Source organism: Bubalus kerabau, chromosome 4, assembly GCF_029407905.1.
Source record: "Bubalus kerabau isolate K-KA32 ecotype Philippines breed swamp buffalo chromosome 4, PCC_UOA_SB_1v2, whole genome shotgun sequence".
Lineage (NCBI taxonomy): Eukaryota > Metazoa > Chordata > Mammalia > Artiodactyla > Bovidae > Bubalus > Bubalus kerabau.
Window position 1 is genome coordinate 151322430 of NC_073627.1, and position 22293 is coordinate 151344722.

The window sequence follows — 22293 nt, forward strand, 5'->3', positions numbered from 1 at the left end:
AAATGAGGAAGGGGAAGAAATACAAAGAAGCTCCCTCTTCAAGGGCTCGCGGAACCGCCTCTTCCGTGACTGGGGCTCCAAGCCGCCACCAGGTCGGGGTGGGTAGCTGCGCCCTTGGGCTTCGAGAGGGATTTCAGCTCTCTTGAAGCGTAAGGACTGCTGGAGGACAGCTGTGGAAAAGTGCGCAGGGATGGCAACTAGCCGGAGACACTTGCGTGACCGAGTTATAGGCGCGGGAATTGCGCGTGGTTCCCTTGCCTCCCCCGCCGAGTTCCGGAATGGTTCGCTCCAGGAGCGCGCGAGGCTTGAAGAGCCAGACCTTGCGCGCCTAAGTCAGGCAGCTTCACGTCAGCACAGCTCCATGGATTCCCAGCGGGCAAAGGCCCGCGCCTTGGAAGCCGAGATCACTGCCTTGAGGCGGGCGTGCATAGAGACACAGGCGCCCGGAGACGACGACTCTCAAGTTCGGTACGTGGCATTCCCCAGACCTGGTGAGGTGGGTGACAGTCTCTTTACTAGAGGCGCCCCGGACCTCCCAACAAACTTTTCCCGAGCACTTGACGTGGGCTGGAACTTATCTGTCTGTAACAACAGGGGTGAAAGTGATAAGTCCACGCATGGACCCCTTTGTAAACATATTACCATATATTATTTAAATCGCAGTCATTTCATTTCAAAGAATTCTCTTTCTCTTACTAGTAACACTCAGGGTGAAAGTCTTGGTTGTCTCCTTAGAAATCTTCCCTTTACTGATGATGAGCAGTATCTAATTGTTCAGTCCCTCAGTCGTGTCCGACTCTTTGCGATCGCATGGACTGCAGCACGCCATGCTTTCCTGTTCTTCACCAACTCCTGGAGTTGGTTCATACTCATGTCCACTGAGTCAGTGATGCCATCCAGCCATCTCGTCCTCTGTCGTCCCCTTCTTCTCCTGCCTTCAGTCTTTCCCAGCATCACGGTCTTTTCTAATGAGTCAGCTTTCTCATCAGGTGGCCGAAGTATTGGAGCTTCGGCTTCAGCATCAGTCCCTCCAATGAATATTCAGGGTTGATTTCCTTTAGGATTGACTGGTTTGATCTCCTTGCAGTCCAAGGAAGTCTCAAGAGTCTTCTTCCGCACCACAATTCAAAGACATCAGTTCTTCCGCGCTCAGGCTTTTTTATTGTTCAGCTCTCACATCCATACATGACTATTGGAAAAACCATAGCTTTGACTATATGGACCTTTGTAAGCAAAGTGATGTCTCTGCCTTTTAATATGCTGTCTAGGTTTGTCATAGCTTTTCTTCCAAGGAGCAAGTGTCTTTTAATTCCATGGCTACAGTCACTGTGCACAGTGATTTTGGAGCCCAAGAAAATAAAGTCTGTCACAGTTTCCACTGTTTCCCCATCTATTTGCCATGAAGTGATGGGACCGGATGCCAGGATCTTCATTTTCTGAATGTTGAGTTTTAAGCCAGCTTTTTCACTCCTCTCTTTCACCTTCATGAAGAGGCCTTTCAGTTCCTCTTCACTTTCTGCTTTAAGGGTGGTGCCCCCTACATATCTGAGGTTATTGATATTTCTCCTGGCAATCTTGATTCCAGCTTGTGCTTCATCCCACCTGGCATTTCTCATGATATACTCTGCATATAAGTTAAATAAGCAGGGTGACAATATACAGCCTTGACATACTCCTTTCCCAATTTTGAAAATTGTTGTTTTCAAACAACAGTCTGTTGTTTGGTGTCTGGTTTTAACTATTGCTTCTTGACCTGTACAGGTTTCTCAGGAGGCAAGTAAGGTGGTCTGGTGTTCCCATCTCTTGTGAACCACACAGTCAAAGGCTTTAGTGTAGCCAATCAAGCAGAAATAGATGTTTTTCTGGAATTTTCTTGCTTTGTCTATGATCCAATAGATGTTGCCAGTTTGATCTCTGATTCCTCTGCCTTTTCTAAATCCAGCTTGAACATTTGGAAGTTCTCGGTTCACTTACTGTTGAAGCCTGGCTTGGAGAATTTTGAGCATTTCCTGGCCAGTGTGTGAAATGAGTGCAATTGTGTGGTAGTTTGAACATTCTTTGAATTGCCCTTCTTTGGAATTGGAATGAAAACTGACCTTTTGCAGTCCTGTGGGCACTGCTGAGTTTTCCATATTTGCTGACACATTGAGTTCAGCACTTTCACAGCATCATCTTTTACGATTTGAAATAGCTCAACTGGAATTCCATCACCTCCACTAGCTTTGTTCGTAGTGATGCTTCCTAAGGCTGACTTGACTTCACACTCCAAGATATATGGCTCTAGGTGACTGATCACACCTTTGTGGTTATCTGGGTCATGAAGATTTTTTTTGCATAGTTCTTCTGTGTTTTCTTGTCACCTTTTCTTAATATCTTCTGCTTCTGTTAGATCTATGCCATTTCTGACCTTTATTGAGCCCATCTTTGTATGAAATGTTCCCTTAGTGTCTCTAATTTTCTTGAAGAGATCTCTGGTCTTTCCCATTCTATTGTTTTCCTCTATTTCTTTGCATTGATCACTGAAGAAGGCTTTCTTATCTCTCCTTGCTATTCTTTGGAATTCTGCATTCAGATGGACATATCTTTGCTTTTCTCCTTTGCTTTTAGCTTCTCTTCTTTTCTCAGCTGTATATAAGGCGTCCTCAGACAACCATTTTGCCTTTTTGCATTTCTTTTTCTTGAGAATGGTTTTGATCATCACCTCTTGTACAGTATTATAAACCTCCATCTATAGTTTTTCAGGCTCTCTGTCTATTAGATCTAATCCCTTGAATCTATTTGTCCCTTCCACTGTGTAATCATAAGGGATTTTATTTAGGTCATACTTGAATGGCCTAGGGGTTTTCTCTACTTTTCAATTTAAGTCTGGATTTTGCAATAAGGAGTTCATGATCTGAGCCACAGTCAGCTCCCCAGTCTTGTTTTTGCTGACTGTATAGAGCTTCTCCATCTTTGGCTGCAAAGAATATAATCAATCTGATTTCAGTATTGACCATCTGGTGATGTCCATGTGTAGAGTCTTCTCTTGTGTCATTGAAAGAGAGTGTTTGCTATGACCAGTGTGTTCTCTTGGCAAAACTCTGTTAGCCTGTGCCCTGCTTAATTTTGTTCTCCAAGGCCAAACTTGCCTGTTACTCCAGGTATCTTGTGACTTCCTCCTTTTGCATTCCAGTTCCCTATGATGAAAAGGACCTGTTTTTTTGGTGTTAGTTCTAGAAGGTCTTGCATAGAACTGTTAACTTCAGCTTCTTCAGCATTAGTGATTGGGACATAGACTTGGATTACTATGATATTGACTGGTTTGCCTTGGAAATGAACAGATATCATTCTGTCATTTTTGAGATTGCACCTGAGTACTGCATTTCAGACTCTTGTTGACTCTGAGGGCTACTCTATTTCTTCCAAGGTATTCTTGCCCACAGTAGTAGATATAGTGGTCATCTGAATTGAATTCAGCCATTGCTGTCCATTTAGTTCACTGATTCCTAAATTGTTGATGGTTTCTCTTGCCACCTCCTCCTGTTTGACCACTTCCAATTTACTTTGATTCATGAACCTAACATTCCAGGTTCCTATGCGATATTGTTCTTTACAGCATTGAACTTTACTTCTACCACCAAACACATCCACAACTGAGCATTGTTTCAGATTTGGCTCAGCCTTTTTATTTCTTCTGGAACTATTTCTCTGTTCTTCTCTAGTAGTATATTGGGCACCTCTTGACCTGGGGAGTTCATCTTTCAGTGTTATATCTTTTTGCCTTTTCATACTGTTTGTGGGGTTTTCAAGGCAAGAATACTGAAGTAGTCTGCCATTCCCTTCTCCAGTGGACCGCGTTTTGTCAGAACTCTCCACCATGACTTGTCCATCTTGGGTGGCCCTACATAGCATGGCCTATAGTTTCATTGAGTTAGACAAGGTTGTGATCTATGTGATCAGTTTGGCTAGTCTTCTGTGATTTTGGTTGTTTTTCTCTTTATGACTTACTTCGCTCTGTATAACAGGTTCTAGGTTTATCCACCTCACAAGAACTGACTCAAATTTGTTCCCTTTATACTTGAGTAATGTTTCATTGTATGTATGTACCATGTCTTCTTTATCCATTCATCTGTTGATGGACATCTAGGGTGCTTCCATGTCCTAGCTATTGTAAACAGTGCTGCTCTGAACATTGGGGTGCATGTGTCTTTTTCAGTTATAGTTTTCTCAAGGTATATATCCAATAGGGAGATTGCTGGGTCATGATAGTTTTATTCCTAGTTTTTAAGGAATCTCCATACTCTTCTCCATAGTGGCTGTATCAGATTACATTCCTACCAACTGTGTAAGAGGGTTCCCTTTACTCCACACCCTCTCTAGCATTTATTGCTTGTAGATTTTTTGATGATGGCCATTCTGACTGATGTGAGGTGATACCTCCCCATAGTTTTGATTTGCAGTTCTCTAACAATTAGTGATGTTGAGCATCTTTTCATGTGTTTATTGGCCATCTGTATGTCTTCTTTGAAAAAGTTTGTTTAGGTCTTCTGTCAGTTTTTTGATTGGGTTGTTTGTTTTTCTGATATTGAGCTGTATGAGCTGCTTATATGCTTTTTGGAGATTAATCCTTTGTCAGTTGTTTCTTGTTTGCAATTATTTTCTCATATTCTGAGGGTTGTCTTTTAATCTTGTTTATTGTTTCCTTTGCTGTGGGAAAGCTTTTAATTAGATCCCATTTGTTTATTTTTGGTTTTATTTACATTATTCTAGGAGGTGAGTCAAAGAGGAATTTGCTGTGATTTATGTCAAAGAGTATATTACCTATGTTTTCCTCTAAAAGCTTATAATTTCTGGCCTTACATTTAGTTCTTTAATCCATTTTGAGTTTGTTTTTGTGTATGGTCTTAAGAAGTGTTGTAGTTTCATTCTTCCACATGTAGCTGTCCAGTTTTCCCGTCACTAGTTATTGAAGAAGTTGTCTTTTCTCCATTGTATATTCTTGCCTCCTTTGTCAGAGATAAGGTGCCCATAGGTGCTTGGGTTTATCTCTGAACTTTCTGTCTTGTTCCATTGGTCTCTCTTTCTATTTTTGTGCCAGTACTAGACTGTCTTGATGAATGTTGCTGTGTAGTATAATCTGAAGTCAGCAGGATTGATTACTGCAGCTCCATTTTATTTCTGATGATTGCTTTGGCTATTTGAGGCTTTTTGTGTTTCCATACAAATTGTGGAATTTTTTGTTCCAGTTCTGTGAAAAATAATTTTGTGTTCTAGTTCTGTTGGTAGTTTGATAGGGATTGCATTGAATCTGTAGATTGCATTGAGTAGTATAGTCATTTTCACAATATTCATTCTTCCAGTCCAAGAATATGGTGTATCTCTCCATCTGTTTATGTCATCTTTGATTTCTTTCATCAGTGTTTTATAATTTTCTGCATACTGATCTCTTGTCTGTTTAGGTAGACTGATTTCTAGGTATTTTATACTTTTTGTTGCAATGATGAATGGGATTGTTTCCTTAATTTGTCTTTCTAATTTTTCACTGTTAGTTTATAGGGATGCTGGGAATTTCTGTGTGTATTAATTATATATTCTGTGCTTTTACTAGTAGCTCTAGTAATTCCAGTTGAGCTATTTAAAATTCTGAAAGATGACGCTGTGAAAGTGCTGCACTCAGTATGCCAGCCAATATGGAAAACTCAGCAGTGGCCACAGGACAGGAGATGGTCAGTTTCCATTCCAATCCCAAAGAAGGGCAATTCAAAGACTGTTCAGACTACTGCACAGTTGCATTCATTTCACATGCTAGCAAGGTAATACTCAAAATCCTTCAAGCTAGGCTTCCATTGTACACAAACCGAGAATATCCAGATGTTCACGCTGGATTTAGAAAAGGCAGAGGGGCCAGAAATTAAATTGCCAACATTCATTGGATCATAGAGAAAGCAAGAGAATTCCAGAAAAACATCTATTTCTGCTTCATTGACTACACTAAATCCTTTTACTGTGTGGATCACAACAAACTAGAAAATTCTTAAAGAGGTAGGAATAACTGACCACCTTACCTGCCTCCTGAGAGAAGCCTATATGTAGGTCCAGAAGCAATGGTTAGAATGGGACATGGAACAACAGACTGGTTCAAACTTGGGAAAGGAATCAGTCAAGGCTGTGTACTGTCACCCTGCTTATTTAATTTCTGTGCAGAGTACATCATGCAAAATGTAGTCTGGATGAAGCAGAAGCTGTAATCAAGATTGCTGGGAGAAATATCAATAACCTTAGATATGCAGATGATACCACCCTTAAAAAAAAGAGGAACTACAGAGCCTCTTGATGAAAGTGAAAGAGTGAAAAAGCTGGCATAAAACTCAACATTGAAAAAACTAAGATCATGGGATGTGATCCTATCACTTCATTCCAATAGATGGGAAAAAAGTGGAAACAGTGACAGACTTTATTTTCTTGGGCTCCACAATCACTGTGGATGGTGCTTAGCTATGATATTAAAAGACACTTGCAAAAAAAAAAGATAGAAAAGATACTTCTCCTTGGAAGAAAAGATATGACAGAGCTAGACAGAATATTAAAAAGCAGAGACAGCTGTTTGCCTACAAAGGTTTGCACAGTCAAAGCTGTGATTTTTCCAGTAGTCATATATGGATATGAGCATTGATCATAAAGAAGACTGAGCACTGAAGAATCAGTGTCTTCAAACTGTAGTGCTGGAGAAGGAAGACTCTTGAGAGTCCCTTGGACTGCAAAGAGATCACACCAGTCAATCCTAAAGGAAATCAACTCTGAATATTCACTGGAAGGAATGATGCTGAAGCTGAAGCTTCAATACTTTGGCCACCCGATGTAAAGAACCAACTCATTGGAAAAGACCCTGATGCTGGGAAAGATTGAGGGCAGGAGGAGAAGGGGGTGACAGGATGAGATGGTTAGAAGGCATCATCAACTCAATGAACATGAGTTTGAGCAAACTCCGGGAGATGGTGAAGGACAGGGAAACCTGGTGTGCTGCAGTTCATGGGGTCTCAGAGTTGGACATGACTGAGCAACTGAGCAGCAACTAGTAATTTTCTGGTGGCATCCTTAGAGTTTGCATATCATCTGCAAACAGTGAAAGTTTTACTTCTTCTTTTCCAATCTGGACTCCTTTAATTTCTTTTTCTTTCCTGATTTCTATGACTAGGACTTCCAAAACTATGTTGAATAATAGTGGTGAGAGTGGGCACCCCTGTTTCTGATCTTAGAGGAAATGCTTTCAGTTTTTCACCTTTCAGAAAAATGTTCGCTGTGGGTTTGATGTATATGGCCTTTATGATGTTGAGGTATATCTTTCTGTGCCTATTTTCTGGAGAATTTTCATCATAAATGGGTGTTTAATTCTTTCAAAACTTTCTCTGCATCTGTTGATGTAATCATATGGTTTTTATCTTTCAGTTTGTTAATATAGTGTATCACATTATTTATTATGTATATTGATGAATTCTTGCATGCTCAGGATAAAGCCCTCTTGATCATGCTGTATAATCTTTTAATGTCTTGTTGGATTCTGTTCACTAGACTTTTGTTGAGGGTTTTTGCATCTATGTTCATCAGTGATATTGGCCTATAATTTTCTTGTGGTGTCTTTGTCTAGTTTTGGTATTAGGGTGATGGTCCAGTACTCTTGCCTGGAAAAATCCCATGGGCGGAGGAGTCTGGTAGGCTGCAGTCCATGGGGTCGCTAAGAGTCGGACACGACTGAGCGACTTCACTTTCACTTTTCACTTTCATGCATTGGAGAAGGAAATGGCAACCCACTCCAGTGTTCTTGCCTGGAGAATCCCAGGGACGGAGGAGCCTGGTAAGCTGCCGTCTATGGGGTCGCACAGAGTCGGACACGACTGAAGTGACTAAGCAGCAGCAGTAGCAGCAGCCTTGTAGAATGGGTTGGGAATTTTCCTTCCTCTGCAATTTTCTAGAAGGATTTAAGCAGGATATATGTTAGCTCTTCTCTAAACTTTTGGTAGAATTAGGTGAGCTTTTTGAATTCATGTCACTCGTCAAATATCAACATTTTTCACCATTATTTCTTCAAATAGTCTCTCTTCCCCTTTTCCTCTTGCTTTTCCTACTGGTACTTCCATGATGCATACATTGGTCCTTATGGTTGTGTCCCCGCTAGTCCCTTGGGCTGTGTTCGCTTTTCTTCAGTGTTTTACTTCCTGTTCCTCAATCTCCATATCCATTATCTTCTCTTCAAGTTCACTGATTCATGCTTCTCTACTCTTAAATCTGCATTTGAATTCCTCTAGTGAATTTTTCATTTTATTTATTATAGTTTTCAGCTCCTGAAATTCTTTTGGTTTCTTTTTACACACCATTTTCTTAACTTTCTCCAGATTTTCCTGTATTTCTTTGAGTACCTTTAAGACTTCTATTTTAAAGTCTTTGTCTGATATATCTGCCAATAAGTCTTTTTTTAGGGACAGGTTCATTTGAATATTTTTTTTTCCTTTGAGAGTGCCATACTTTTTTTTTTTTTTTTCTGTATGCTTTGTGATATTTTATTGAAAACTGGACATTTTAATTTAATACTGTAGTAACTCTGGAAATCAGATTCTCCCCCCCTTCCCCAATATTTATACTTTTTTGTTATTGTTTTAACTTTTTTTTTGTTATTTGTGCCTTATACTGTATTGAGCCATATCATTAAAAAACATAGAATGCCTCACGAATTTGTATGTCATCCTTGTGCAAGGGGATTACTAGTCTTCTCTGTATTGTTCCAATTTTAGCATTTGTGCCACCAAAGTGAGCACTAATTATGTCTTTTCTGAGCTTTTCCTTCAGTATGTACATCATTTTCTAATTTTTTCCATATATTTAGTTGGATTTTTGCATGTCCTAGTCTTTAATGTCTGAATCCTAAAAAGGTAAGATGATGAAGATGGGAAACAAAATGCAGCAGCTCTTTTAGTATCCTTAAAGTTATCTCAGTCAGAGGGTAGGGGCTTGAAACAATAACTCCCCACCTCTTTGTCTGCATCTCTGTAATCAGAAGCAGCAATCAGCAATTGGAGCACATGTACCCAGTATTTGGGGGACAGTCCTTTTTTGCCCACCCTTGCTCCCCTAAGCTGTATGCAAACTGCTCCCAGAATATGTGCACAGCACCCTGCCATGTTTTTCGAGTAGGCATGGGTACTTACTGTACTAAGAGCTGAAATTGCCCCAAATTTATTGTACCTTATTTATTTACCTTTAAGCATTCTCTGTGAAGTTGCAAGCATTCAGCAGTCTCCTGAGTTCTAAAAAAGTTATATTAGACAGATTCTGCCTTGCAATTGCTGTCTGACTGGGGAGTAGATTACTGGTTCTTCCTACTTTGCCATCTTCATAGAATCCTAGAGCATCGACTTTTAAACGGAAGTCTCTGGGTAGATTTGCTTTGAAAGAAAAAAAGCTTCTTGTGAACACCTAGTTTTGAACAAAAAATATATGCTACTAAAGCAAATAATAAACTACAAGACCATAAAGCCTATAATCCCAGTTCATTCAAAATAACATCATTAATTTCAATGGACCAATGGTATTTTGTTCAAAACAAATTACTATTATGAATGAGTCTTTTTTCAGTTCAGTTGCTCACTCGTGTCTGACGTTTTGCGACCCTATGGACTGCAGCACACTAGGCTTCCCTGTACATCACCACCTGCCAGAGCTTGCTCAAACTCAGTGTTTTCATTGAGTCGGTCATGCCATCCAATCATCTCATCCTATGTCGTCCCCTTCTCCTCCTGCCTTCAATCTTCCCCAATATCCGGGTCTTTTCCAAGGAGTCAGTTCTTCACATCAAGTGGCCAAAGTACTGGAGCTTCAGCTTCACCATCAGTCCTTCCAATGAATATTGAACACTGATTTCCTTGGACTTACTGATTGGATCTCCTTGTAGTCCAAGGGACTTTCAAGAGTTTTCTCCTCACCACAGTGCAAGAGCATCAGTTCTTCAGTGCTCAGCTTTCTTATAGTCCAACTCTCACATGCATACATGACTACTGGAAAAACCATAGCTTTGACTGGACAGACCTTTGTTGGCAAAGTAATGTCTCTGCTTTTTAATATGCCGTCTAGGTTGGTCATAGTTTTTCTTCTAAGGAGTAAGCGTCTTGTATTTCATGGCTGTGGTTACCATCTGCAGTGATTTTGGAGCCCCCAAAATAAAGTCTCTCACTGTTTCCATTGTTTCCCCATCAATTTGCCATGAAATGATGGGACTGGATACCATGATCTTAGTTTTTTGAATGTTGAGTTTTAAGCCAGCTTTTTCACTCTCCTCTTTCACTTTCATCAAGAGGCTCTCTAGTTGTGCTTCACTTTCTGCCATAAGGGTGGTGTCATCTGTGTATCTGAGGTTATTGATATTTCTCCCAGCAGTCTTGATTCCTTCTTGTGCTTCATTGAACCCGACATTTTGCATGGTGTACTCTGTATATAAGTTAAATAAGCAGGGTGTCAATACACAGCCTTGACGTACTCAATTCCCAATTTTGAAATAGTCTGTTGTTTCATGTCAGGTTCTAACTGTTGCTTCTTGACCTGCACCGATTTCTCAGGAGGCAGGTAAGGTGGCCTGGTATTCCCCATCTCTTGAAGGATTTTCCAAAGTTTGTTGTGATCTGTACAGTCAAAGGCTTTGGTGTAATCAATAAGGCCAAAGTAGATGTTTTTCTGGAACTCTGTTGCTTTTTCAATGATCCAGCGGATGTTGACACTTTGATCTCTGGTTCCTCTGTCTTTTCTAAATCCAGCTTGAACATGTGGAAGTTCATGGTTCACATACTATTGAAGCCTGGCTTGGAGAATTTTGAGCATTACTTTGCTAGCATGTGAGATGAATGCAACTGTGCAGTAGTTTGAGCATTCTTTGGCATTGCCTTTCTTTGGGATTGGAATGAAAACTGACCTTTTGCAATCCTGTGGCCACTGCTTCCAAAGTTTCCAAATTTGCTGGCATATTGAGTGCAGCACTTTGACAGCATCACCTTTTAGGAGTTGAAATAGCTCAACTGGAATTCCATCACCTCCTCTAGCTTTGTTGGTAGTGATGCTTCCTGATGCCCACGTGACTGCTCGTTCCAGGATGTCTGGCTCTAGGTGAGTGATCACGCCATCGTGGTTATCTGGGTCATGAAGATTTTTATTTCTTCTGTGTATTCTTGCCACCTCTTCTAATATCTTCTGCTTCTGTTAGGTCAGTAAGATTTCTTCCATGAAGATCTTTTTTGTATAGTTCTGTGTATTCTTGCCACCTCTTCTTAATATCTTCTGCTTCTGTTAGGTCCATACCATTTCTGTTAGGTCTTTTATTGTGCCCATCTTTGCATGAACTGTTTCCTTGGTATCTCTAATTTTCTTGAAGAGATCTCTAGTCTTTCCCATTCTATTATTTTCCTCTATTTCTATGCATTGATCACTGAGGAAGACTTTCTTATCTCTCCTTGGTATTCTTTGGAATTCTGCATTTAGATGGACATATCTTGCTTTTCTACTTTGCCTTTAGCTTCTCTTCTTTCTCAGCTGTATATAAGGCCTCCTCAGACAACCATTTTGCCTTTTTGCATTTCTTTTTTTGGGTATGGACTTGATCACTGCCTCCTGTACAATGTCATGAACCTCCATCCATAGCTCTTCAGGCCTTCCGTCTATCAGATCTAATCCCTTGAATCTCTTTGTCACTTCCACTGTATAATTGTAAGGGATTTGATTTAGGTCATACCTGAATGGTCTAGTGGTTTTCCCTACTTTCTTCAATTTAAGTCTGAGTTTTTCAATAAGGAATTCATGATCTGAATCCACAGTCAAACCCTGGTCTTGTTTTTGCTGACTATATAGAGCTTCTCCATCTCCATGTGTAGCTCTTATGTTGTTGGGAGAGTGTGTTTGCTATGACAAGTGCATTCTCTTGGCAAAACTCTGTTAGAAGTGAAAAAGAACTAAAGAGCCTCTTGATGAAAGTGAAAGATGAGAGTCAAAAAGTTGGCTTAAAACTCAACATTCAGAAAAGTAAGATCATGGCATCCAGTCCCATGACTTCATGGCAAATAGATGGGGAAACAATGGGAAAAAAAAAAAGAGAGTATTCACTCTCAAATGACATAGTGCTATTTTCCCTTAGAAAAGAAGAGACGCCAAAGGCAAAGAAGAAAGGGAAAGATATACCCATCTGAATGCAGAGTTCTGGAGAATAGTAAGGAGAGATAAGAAAGCCTTCTTAGGCGAACAATGCAAAGAAATAGAGGAAAACAATAGAATAGGAAAGCTAGAGCTCTCCAGGGAAATTGAAGATACCAAGGGAACATTTCATGCAAAGGTGGGCCCCTTGAGCCAGACATCCTGGAATGTGAAGTCAAGGGGTCCTTAGGAAAGATTACTATGAACAAAACTAGTGGAGATGCTGGAATTCCAACTGAGCTATTTCAAATCCTATAAGTATGCTGTTAAAGTGCGGTATTCAGCATGTCAGCAAATTTGGAAAACACAGCAGTGGAACAGGACTAGTAAAAATCAGTTTTCTTTCCAATCCCAAAGAAACAGAGTGCCAAAGAATGTTCAAACTACCATACAATTATGCTCATTTCTCATGCTAGCTAAGTGAAAGTCACTCAGTTTTCCAACTCTTTGCAACCCCCTTGGACTGTATCTCCCCAATATCCTCTGTCCATGGGATTCTCCAGAAAAGAATACTGAAGTGAGTAGCTATGCTCTTCTCTGGATTGGTTGCGTAAAAGGATCATTAAATTTCTGGTTAATTTCTCCAGGCCACATACTAGAGTAGTAACCATTCCCTTCTCCAGGAGATCTTCCCAACCCAAGGATCAAACCCAGGTCTCCTGTATTGCTGACGGATTCTTTTCCATCTGAGTCACCAGGGAAGCCCAAGAATACTGGAGTGGGTAGCTTATCCCTTCTTGAAGGGATCTTCCCAACCCAGAAATCAAATCAAAGTCTTCTGCATTGCAGGCAGATTCTTTCCCAACTGAGCTACCAAGGAAGCCCACATGCTAGTGAGGTAATGCTCAAAATCCTTCAAGCTAGGCTTCAGCAGTATGTGAACTGAGAACTTCCCAACATACTGGCTGGATTTAGAAAAGGCAGAGGAACCAGCGATCAAATTGCCAACATTCATTGGATGATAGAAAAAGCAAGAGAATTCCAGAAAAACAGCTACTTCTGCTTGCCAATACACATAGATGTTACGCAGGTTTGATCCCTGGGTCAGGAAGATCCCTTGGAGGAGAGTATGACAACACACTCCAGTATTCTTGCCTGTATAATTCCATGGGCAGAGGAGCCTGATGGTCTATAGTCCATAGGGTTGCAAAGAGTCAGACAGGACTGAAGCAACATAGGACTGGAGCACTCTGCTTCATTAAGTACACAAAAGCCTTTGACTGTGTGGATCACAAGAAACTGGAAAATTTTTAATGACTTGGGAATACCAGACCACTTTTACTTGCCTCCTGAGAAACATGTATATAGGTCAAGAAGCAACAATTAGAACCAGACATGGAACAACAGACTGGTTCAGAATTGGGAAAGGAGTCTGCCAAGGTTGTGTATTGTCACCCTGCTTATTTAACTTAGATGCAGAGTACATCATGCAAAGTGCCAGTCTGGATGAAATACAAGCTGGACTCAAGATTGCTGGGAGAAATATCAGTAACCTGAGATATGCAGATGACACCACCCTTATGATGGAAAGCGAAGAGGAACTGAAGAGCCTCTTGATGAAAGTGAAAGAGGAGAGTGAAGAAGCTGATTTTAAAACTCAGCATTCTAAAAATGAAGATCCTGGCTTCTGGTCCCATCACTTCATGGCAAATAGATGGGAAAACAATGGAAACTGTGAGAGACTTTATTTTCTTAGGCTCCAAAATCACTGTAAACATTGACTGCAACCATGAAATTAGAAGAGGCTTGTTCCTTGGAAGAAAAGATATGACTAACCTAGACAGCATGTTTTAAAGCAGAGACATTACTTAAGTCAGTCCTTAGTATTCATTGGAAGGACAGATTTTATTTTTTCTTGGACTCCAAAATCACTGTGGATGGTGATTGCAGCCATGAAATTAAAAGATGCTTGCTCTTACATAAATCATAGCAAGATCCTTTATGACCCACCTCCTAGAATAATGGAAATAAAAGCAAAAATATATAACTGGTACCTAATTAAACTTAAAAGCTTCTGCACAGCAAAGAAAACTAGAAACAGGGTAAAAAGGCAGCCCTCAAATTGGAAGAAAATAATCAATATGAAACAACTAACAAAGAATTAATTTCCAAAATATACAAGGCGCTCCTACAACTCAATAGCAGAAAAACAAACAACCCAATCAAAGAGTGGGCAAAAGACCTAAATAGGCATTTCTCCAAAAAAGACATACAGATGGCTAATAAACATAAGAAGAGGTGCTCAACATCACTCATTATTAGAGAAATGCAAATCAAAACTACAATGACATATTAGTTCAATCCAACATTGGGAAGGACCTTGGTGCTGGAAAAGATTGAGGGCAGAAGGAGAAGAGTCTGTTAAGAGGATAAGATGGTTGGATGACATCACCAGGTCAATGGCCATTAGTTTGAGCAAACTCTGGGAGATAGTGAAGGACAGGGAAACCTATTGTGCTACAGTCCATTGGGTCACAGAGACTCAGACATGACTGAGCAACTGAAGGATATCAAGTTCAATCTACCTTGCAGATAGAAGAGAGATGATTGGAAGTCTGATTTACAAGTACTGGCCTGAAAGAGCTGAGATTAATCATCAAACATTCTTCTAGAATGAGAGGATGCATATTTCAAAGAGCAGAGGCAAGATTTAGAAGATTTTCTTCTGACGTTGGAGACAAGATGCATGGACAATAAGAGACCCAAGATGCATGGACAATAAGAGACCCAAAATGTAAAATGAGAATCAAGATAATCATGCCCCAGAAGGCAAGGAAAGTATGTTGTAAGACAGTGGAAGTCAACAGTGTAGAAATGTGGCTGAGACCATGATGGCAATAAAGGATTACAAAAAATAAAATATAATTTAATGCAATTATTTGCTGAAATTTTACTCTTTTTCAAGGAAAATAGAGCTACATATTCTTAATGAAGAATATCTGAATACAGTGTTGTTTAGAGATCATGCTGTTTGTTATTCTTCTGGAATTTTTACTCCCATGCTCTTCAATGTCCCAAGAATATCTTTCTTATTATAAAATGCCCTGTGATACTGCACTTGTTTAAGAAGCTAAAGATTTATTATTTCATCATATCTTTTTAAATAGTTTGCAATGTCCTGGGATAGCAGATACTTAGGTTAGAACACTTAAAATATTCCAACCTAAACAGACATTTTAATTCTGTAAAGTATTCCTATTATAATTTATTTTATCAGTTCAGTTCACTCAGTTGTGGCCGACTGTTTGTGATCCCATGGACTGCAGCACTCCAGGCTGCCCTGTATATCACCAACTCCTGGAGGTTACTTAAACTCATGTCCATCAAGTTGGTGATGCCATCTGACCATCTCATCCTCTGTTGGCCCTTTCTCCTCCTGCCTTCTATCTTTCCCAGCATTAGGGTCTTTTCCAGTGAGTCAGGTCTTCGCATCAAGTGCCCAGAGTATTGGCGTTTCAGCTTCAGCATCAGTCCTTCCAATGAATATTTAGGACTGATTTCCTTTAGGATGGACTGGATGGGTCTCCTTGCAGTCCAAGGGACTCTCAAGAGTCTTCTCCAACACCACAGTTCGATAGCACCAATTCTTTGGCGCTCAGCCTTCTTTATGATCCAACTCTCACATCCATACATGACTATTGGACAAACCATAGCCTTGACTAGATGGACCTTTGTTGGCAAAGTAATGTCTCTGCTTTTTAATATGCTGTCTAGGTTGGTGATGGTTTTTCTTCAAGGGAGCAAGCATCTTTTAATTTCATGGCTGCAGTCACTGTGCACAGTGATTTTGGAGCCCAAGAAAATAAAGTCTCTTATAATTTTCAATGTTTCCCCATCTCTTTGCCATGAAGTGATGGGACCAGATGCCATGATCTTAGTTTATTTTATAGTCGTTTCTAATATATAGAAATATGGTATTAAAACTTGGATCAGTTCATTTCAGTCACTCAGTTGTGTCCAACTCTTTGCGACCACATGAACTGCAGCATGCCAGGCCTCCCTGTCCGTCCCGGAGTTTACCTAAACTCATGTCCATTGAGTCGGTGATGCCATCCAACCATCTCATCCTCTGTCATCCCCTTCTCCTCCTGCCCTCAATCTTTCCCAGCATCAGGGTCTTTTTCAGTGATTCAGCTCTTTGCATCAGGTGGCCAAAGTATTGGCGTTTCAGCTTCAACATCAGTCCTTCCAGTGAATACCCAGGACTGATCTCGTTTAGGATAGACAGGTTGGATCGCCTTGCAGTCCAAGGGACTCTCAAGAGTCTTCTCCAGCACCACAGTTCAAAAACATCAATTGTTCTGCACTCAGCTTTCTTTATACTCCAACTCTGACATCCATATATGACTACTGGAAAAACCAGTAGTCTTGATTAGATGGACTATAGTTGACAAAGTAATGTCTCTGCTTTTTTAATATGCTGTCTAGATTGGTCATAACTTTCCTTCCAAGGAGTAAGCATCTTTTAATTTCATGGCTGCAATCACCATCTGCAGTGATTTTGGAGCCTCCCAAAATAAAGTCAGCCACTGTTTCCACTTTTTCCCCATCTATTTGCCATGAAGTGATGGGACCGGATGCCATGATCTTAGTTTTCTGAATGTTGAGCTTTAAGCCAACTTTTTCACTCTCCTCTTGCATCAAGAGGCTCTTTATTCTTCTTCACTTTCTTCCATAAGGGTGTGTCATCTGCATATCTGAGGTTATTGATATTCCTCCCAGCCATCTTGATTCCAGCTTGCGCTTCATCCAGCCCAGCGTTTCTCATGATGTACTCTGCATATAAGTTAACTAAGCAGGGTGACAATATACAGCCTTAACATACTCCTTTTCCTATTTGGAACCAATCTGTTATTTCATGTCCAGTTCTAACTGTTGCTTCCTGGCCTGCATAGAGTTGTCTCAAGAGGCAGGTCAGGTGGTCTGGTATTCCTGTCTCTTTCAGAATTTTCCACAGTTTATTGTGATCCACACAGTCCAAGGCTTTGGCATAGTCAGTAAAGCAGAAATAGATGTTTTTCTGGAACTCTCTTGCTTTTTCGATCATCCAGCGGATGTTGGCAATTTGATCTCTGGTTCCTCTGCCTTTTCTAAAACCAGCTTGAACATCTAGACTTCACAGTTCACATATTGCTGAAGCCTGGCTTGGAAAATTTTGAGCATTACTTTACTAGTGTGTGAGATGAGTGCAGTTGGGTGGTAGTTTGAGCATTCTTTGGCATTGCCTTTCTTAGGGATTGGAATGAAAACTGACCTTTTGCAGTCCTGTGGGCACTGCTGAGTTTCCAAATTCGCTGGCATATTGAGTGCAGCACTTTCACAGCATCATCTTTTAGGATTTGAAATAACTCAACTGGAATTCCATCACCTTCACTAGCTTTGTTCATAGTGCTGCTTCCTAATGCCCACTTGAGTTCACATCCCAGGTTGTCTGGCTCTAGGTGAGTGATCACACCATCGTGATTATCTGGGTCGTGAAGATCTTTTTTGTACAGTTCTTCTGTGTATTCTTGCCACCTCTAACTTGGTTAGGATGTTTTATATTGAGATTAATGGCTGCAGTGTTAATAACCACACTCATTTTAAGAAAACTCCTACTAGTGTTTTAATGGAAAGAGAATAAGAAAGATAAAACGGAAATGATTTGAAGAAATTTATAGATGTTAGGTGAAACACTTGTTAGTAGTTTCTTCATTGGAGTAATTATTTGTGTTTTGTGCTTTTTAGGAAATCATTTCAAGAAACACACCAATCAGATTCTGAAGAATGGGGATTGTCAAAAGATCTGAGAAGTCATCTTGGAAGTTTAGAATCCGAACTTCAATTTCTAAGTAGACTTACTGGTATCAGTATAAGAAATTACTGCAAGAACACAGAAGACCTAACTAGCACTGAGATGGCGGAAAAGAGTAAGCAGTTTTTTTTTTCTTTTGGCTGCACCAAATGGCTTGCAGAATATTAATTTTAGTTTTCCAACGAGGGATTGATCCTGATTTTACAGCAGTGAAGGTGTTGAGTCTTAACCATTAGACTCCCAGGGAATTTCCAGAGTAAGCATTAATTTCAATCAGGAAGTAGTATTGAGGTTTACCTTATTATGCATAGAAAATTAGTTTTCTTATCATTGAAATAAATTCTCCAAGGTAACGATTTGAATGTGTGGTTGTGGTAAACTTGTTTGTCACGTGTCTATTGAACTTTACAGCGTGTGTAATATTCTTAAAAGCTGCCTGATGTAGATATTAAAGAAGACATGGTCTCTCGTTATGTACCTGAGTAGTCAAGTAACAGAGATAAGTGATTTTAAGGAAAACAGCACTATTAGTTTGTAAATCTTAATTGTTGTTCACTACTGATATGAGAAGTGTGTCATCTCTCATACTCAGATATTTCAAGAACTGGATCATTTGGCAGAGGAGGATATCTGGTCCCAGTGACTAATGCTATATTACTAAGAATCTGTGATACGCTAACAAGTAAAGAGAAGCTCATTCAGCTCTACAGTTGTATGTTGGGATCTTTGTTTAGAAGAAGGAATCATTTTAGGAAATGCTTCCTGATTCGTACAAAAATAACCCTCCTGACTGGGGAGAGCGAGAGTGAATGCGTTTAGAATGGGCTTGTTTCAGAGCTTTTCCCATTGCTGGTTTAGATTTCAATTTTCCTGGCTCTGCCAGGTTACTTTCAATTTTTCACATAATATCCAGCTGATCCATCTGATTTTCATCTTATAAAATTAGTTTACTCTCATCTTTTTTCTCTACATCCTTGTAGAGTTGTGCCCTTCTGGTAGAAAGGCCAATACAGGGGTGGATTAAGAGGTACAAACTATTAGGTATAAAATAAGCTATAAGGGTATATTGTACAATATGGGAATATGGCCAATATTTTATAGTAACTGTAAAGGAGTATAACCTTTAAATATTGTGAATCACTATGTTATCCACCTGTAACATATATTGTATAGTACCTATACTCCAGTTTAAAAAAAGAGCGAATTGTGTCCTTCTAAAAATAACTTCATTAGAAAAATATAATAAAGTCAAAATCATGGTTATCTCCTTTCTGAGACATATTGTATAACTTGGAAAAGGCATGAGGAACTTTATGCGATATGTTAAAATTTCTGTATCTTGATCTTGATGCTGTATACTTAAGAATAGGGCATTTTTGAGTGTATTCGTGTTATACCTAAAAAGTACTTTTGCTATCATTTTAGTAACGTTTTGAGAGTTAACTGAGATAATTGCATGGATTTAATTTATTGTCTAACTGGAGCCAGACAATGTTGAAAATATGAAAAATACCAACAATTATCATAATTCGAATTTGTCTAGGGTTATACTATCATATTTCTATTTCTTACTTTAATCTTTGGTATCATTGAGAACTAGAAAATACAAGTTATCTTTAATCATATTTCTCAAAGGTGCACATCCTTCCAAGTATTTTCAATGCAAATGCAAACACTCTCACACATAAACCCATGTGTATTATAGATAGCCACACAAAATTAAATAATTGATATTTAAAGAAAATTGTTATTTGCAAACAAAAATCTTTGTTTTTCTGATTTATAGGTATTAAAAAAGTTTTGCAGAGACACAGATTATCAGGAAATTGCCACATGATTACGTTTCAGCTTGAATATCAGATTCTGGAAATCCAGGTAAATTAAAGAACATGTTGTGGTGGATAACACAGATTCTGCTGTTATGAAATAAAAATACCCTACACCCCGGTCTTCAGCAGTGGCTGAGTTGAGGAGACATTCCTGAGCAGGACCCCTTGTAGCATGTTCGTACAAAGTGGTACCATTAAAACATTTTTTTTGTTTTTAAATATGAATACCCCAGCAACTGCATACGGTGGTATTATTGCTGAGAGCATAGTCTTTATTGGAATAGACGTAACGAGATGTTTGTGGAATTCCAGTGTGAGCCCTGAGGTCATGTGAACAGTCTTGGATGCCCTCAGTAGTCATCAATCATCTGTTAGTTATTTATTGCTGCTTAACATTTTCTCCCAAATTGAACAGTTTAAAACAACAAAAGCCATTTATTATCTCACCATTTTCTGTGAGGCAGGAATTTGTGAGTAGCACAGTTGGTGTTCTTCCTCTGGCCTCTCCTATAGTTGTGGTCATGTGGGACCACCACAATCTGAAGACCGTTCAGAGCTGAAGGATTAGACTTCAGGATGGTCATGGTTATGCCAGCAAGTTATACAGGACTACTGAGGCACAACACTGGAGGAAGATAGTCTTGGCTAGGATTTTCACATAAAATCAGAAAGCAGACAGACAGAATGTTAACATGCAACCCCTGGCCAGCATAGGGAGAACAAGACTCAGAGATCTTCAAAGTCTGGCTCCAAGAAGGGTTGGATCCAGGCATAATTTTGAGAACTAACCAAGTCTGGACATGTGCTTTGATAGCAAAAAACCAGTTTCAATCAGTTTGTTTTATGAGTTTGGGCCTATAGGGAGAATGTATAGAGGAGAGAACAGATAAGGACAGGCAAGTTGCCTTGGCCTCAGTTCATCAGATAACTAACGTGAATGTAGACCAGTTGTCACAGCCAAGTCATAGGGATAAGCTGCTTGCTTGCAGTCACAGTACTGTGCCTGGATTCCTCATGCTTATCCTCAGCGACAGAAATAGCCTCAAGTTGTCCCTTTTTGTATAGGGATTGATGCCAGATATTAGAAGTTACCCCCAACTAGTCATGAGTGATTGGGTCTAGGTATCTGCACTGGAAGTTTTGCCTCTTGAGAACTCTTTGCAGTCTATGTCCCTGGTGGTCACCACTGACCCTGGCAGGCGGAGAACTGACTAGGTCTCTCATCTGATGACAGAGTTTCCAACTTGCTCCCACCTCAGGGTATCTCTCTTTAGTCTGTCAAAGTGACACAAGAACATCCACAGTGTGGCATTACCAAAACCAATTGAGCAGGATGTCAGGTACATGGGTGATGAGTATCTTTGGAAATACACTGCTGGCAGGTTGGCACCAGGTCTTGAAGCCATGCAAAATTCTCAGGATGATACTATAGTTCTGCATGACCTCAAAGATCATCTGCTGAAGACTAGAATAAAATATGGACCCAATTGAGTTGATCTCGTTTATGATGAACAGCCCATTCCGGGACTCCAGACTCCTCAGAATTCCTGGATGTTGTCCCATTGCAGAAGGATGCATAGTTGGACCAACTGCCTTTTCTTTCTGGTTAATGTGATCCTAAACTCAGAGTGGTGATATACCAATGCTTACTTGCATTCTTGCCTCCATTAATGGCCAGGCCTATAGATTGTGTCAGGTTGGCAGAATCAGACCTCTGAGACCTAGTTCTGTGTCTTAAAACATCTGCACTATCAGTGTATACATGTCCAGGAAACTGCTCAGGGACATCCTATTAGGTTGGTGCAAAAGTAATTGCAGTTTTGCATTGTTGAACTTTGCTGCTTGATATTGGAATACCTTCTTAAATATGGTTATGTTATACATCATTTTAATGTGCATTTCTCACTTTATGTTTCTTTGCTAATTATTACTTGCTGTTTATTTTATATTTATTTTAGACTATAGAAATGATATTAGACAAAAAGCAAATTTGAGGAGTTTTTTTATTTGTGTTCAAAATGGGTCGTAAAGCAGAAGATACAACTCATAACATCAATAACACATTTGGCCCAGGAACTGCTAACGAGCATACAGTGCAGTGGTGGTTCAAGAAGTTTTGCAAAGGAGACGAGAGCCTTGAAAATGAGGAGCCTAGTAGCTGGCCATCATAGGTTGACAATGACCAACTGAGAGCGATCATCGAAGTTGACCCTCTTACAACTACATGAGAAAGTGCCAAAGAGCTCATTGTCAACCATTCTATGGTCATTTGGCATTCAAAGCAAATCGTAAAGGTGAAAAAACTCAGTAAGTGAATGCCTCATGAGCTGACCGAAAATTTAAAAACCGTTGGTTTGAAATGTCGTCTTGGCTTATTCTGTGCAACAACAGCGAACCACTTTTCAATTAGATTGTGATGTGTGATAAAAAACTGGATTTTATACAACAACTGACAGTGACCAGCTCACT

The 22293-nt window shown here is 39.8% G+C and overlaps 1 protein-coding gene and 1 non-coding gene across 8 annotated transcripts in view; one reads left to right on the plus strand and one right to left on the minus strand.

Annotated features, from left to right (window-relative positions):
• Window positions 1-48: 48 nt before the first annotated feature.
• Window positions 49-22293, plus strand: part of CENPP (centromere protein P) — a 237068-nt gene continuing 214823 nt past the window's right edge. For all 7 annotated transcript variants that reach the window (XR_008713798.1, XM_055579055.1, XM_055579059.1 and 4 more), the window contains exons 1-3: window positions 49-468; window positions 17929-18110; window positions 19782-19870. Coding sequence is in view for 6 of the 7 variants with exons in the window: in XM_055579055.1 (XP_055435030.1) it covers window positions 191-468; window positions 17929-18110; window positions 19782-19870 (549 nt within the window). In the remaining variant the exon portion in view is untranslated. The remainder of the gene's footprint in view (window positions 469-17928; window positions 18111-19781; window positions 19871-22293) is intronic.
• On the minus strand, window positions 8683-8789 carry LOC129651862 (U6 spliceosomal RNA). The gene has a single exon (XR_008714368.1). It is a non-coding gene; the product is annotated as a U6 spliceosomal RNA (small nuclear RNA).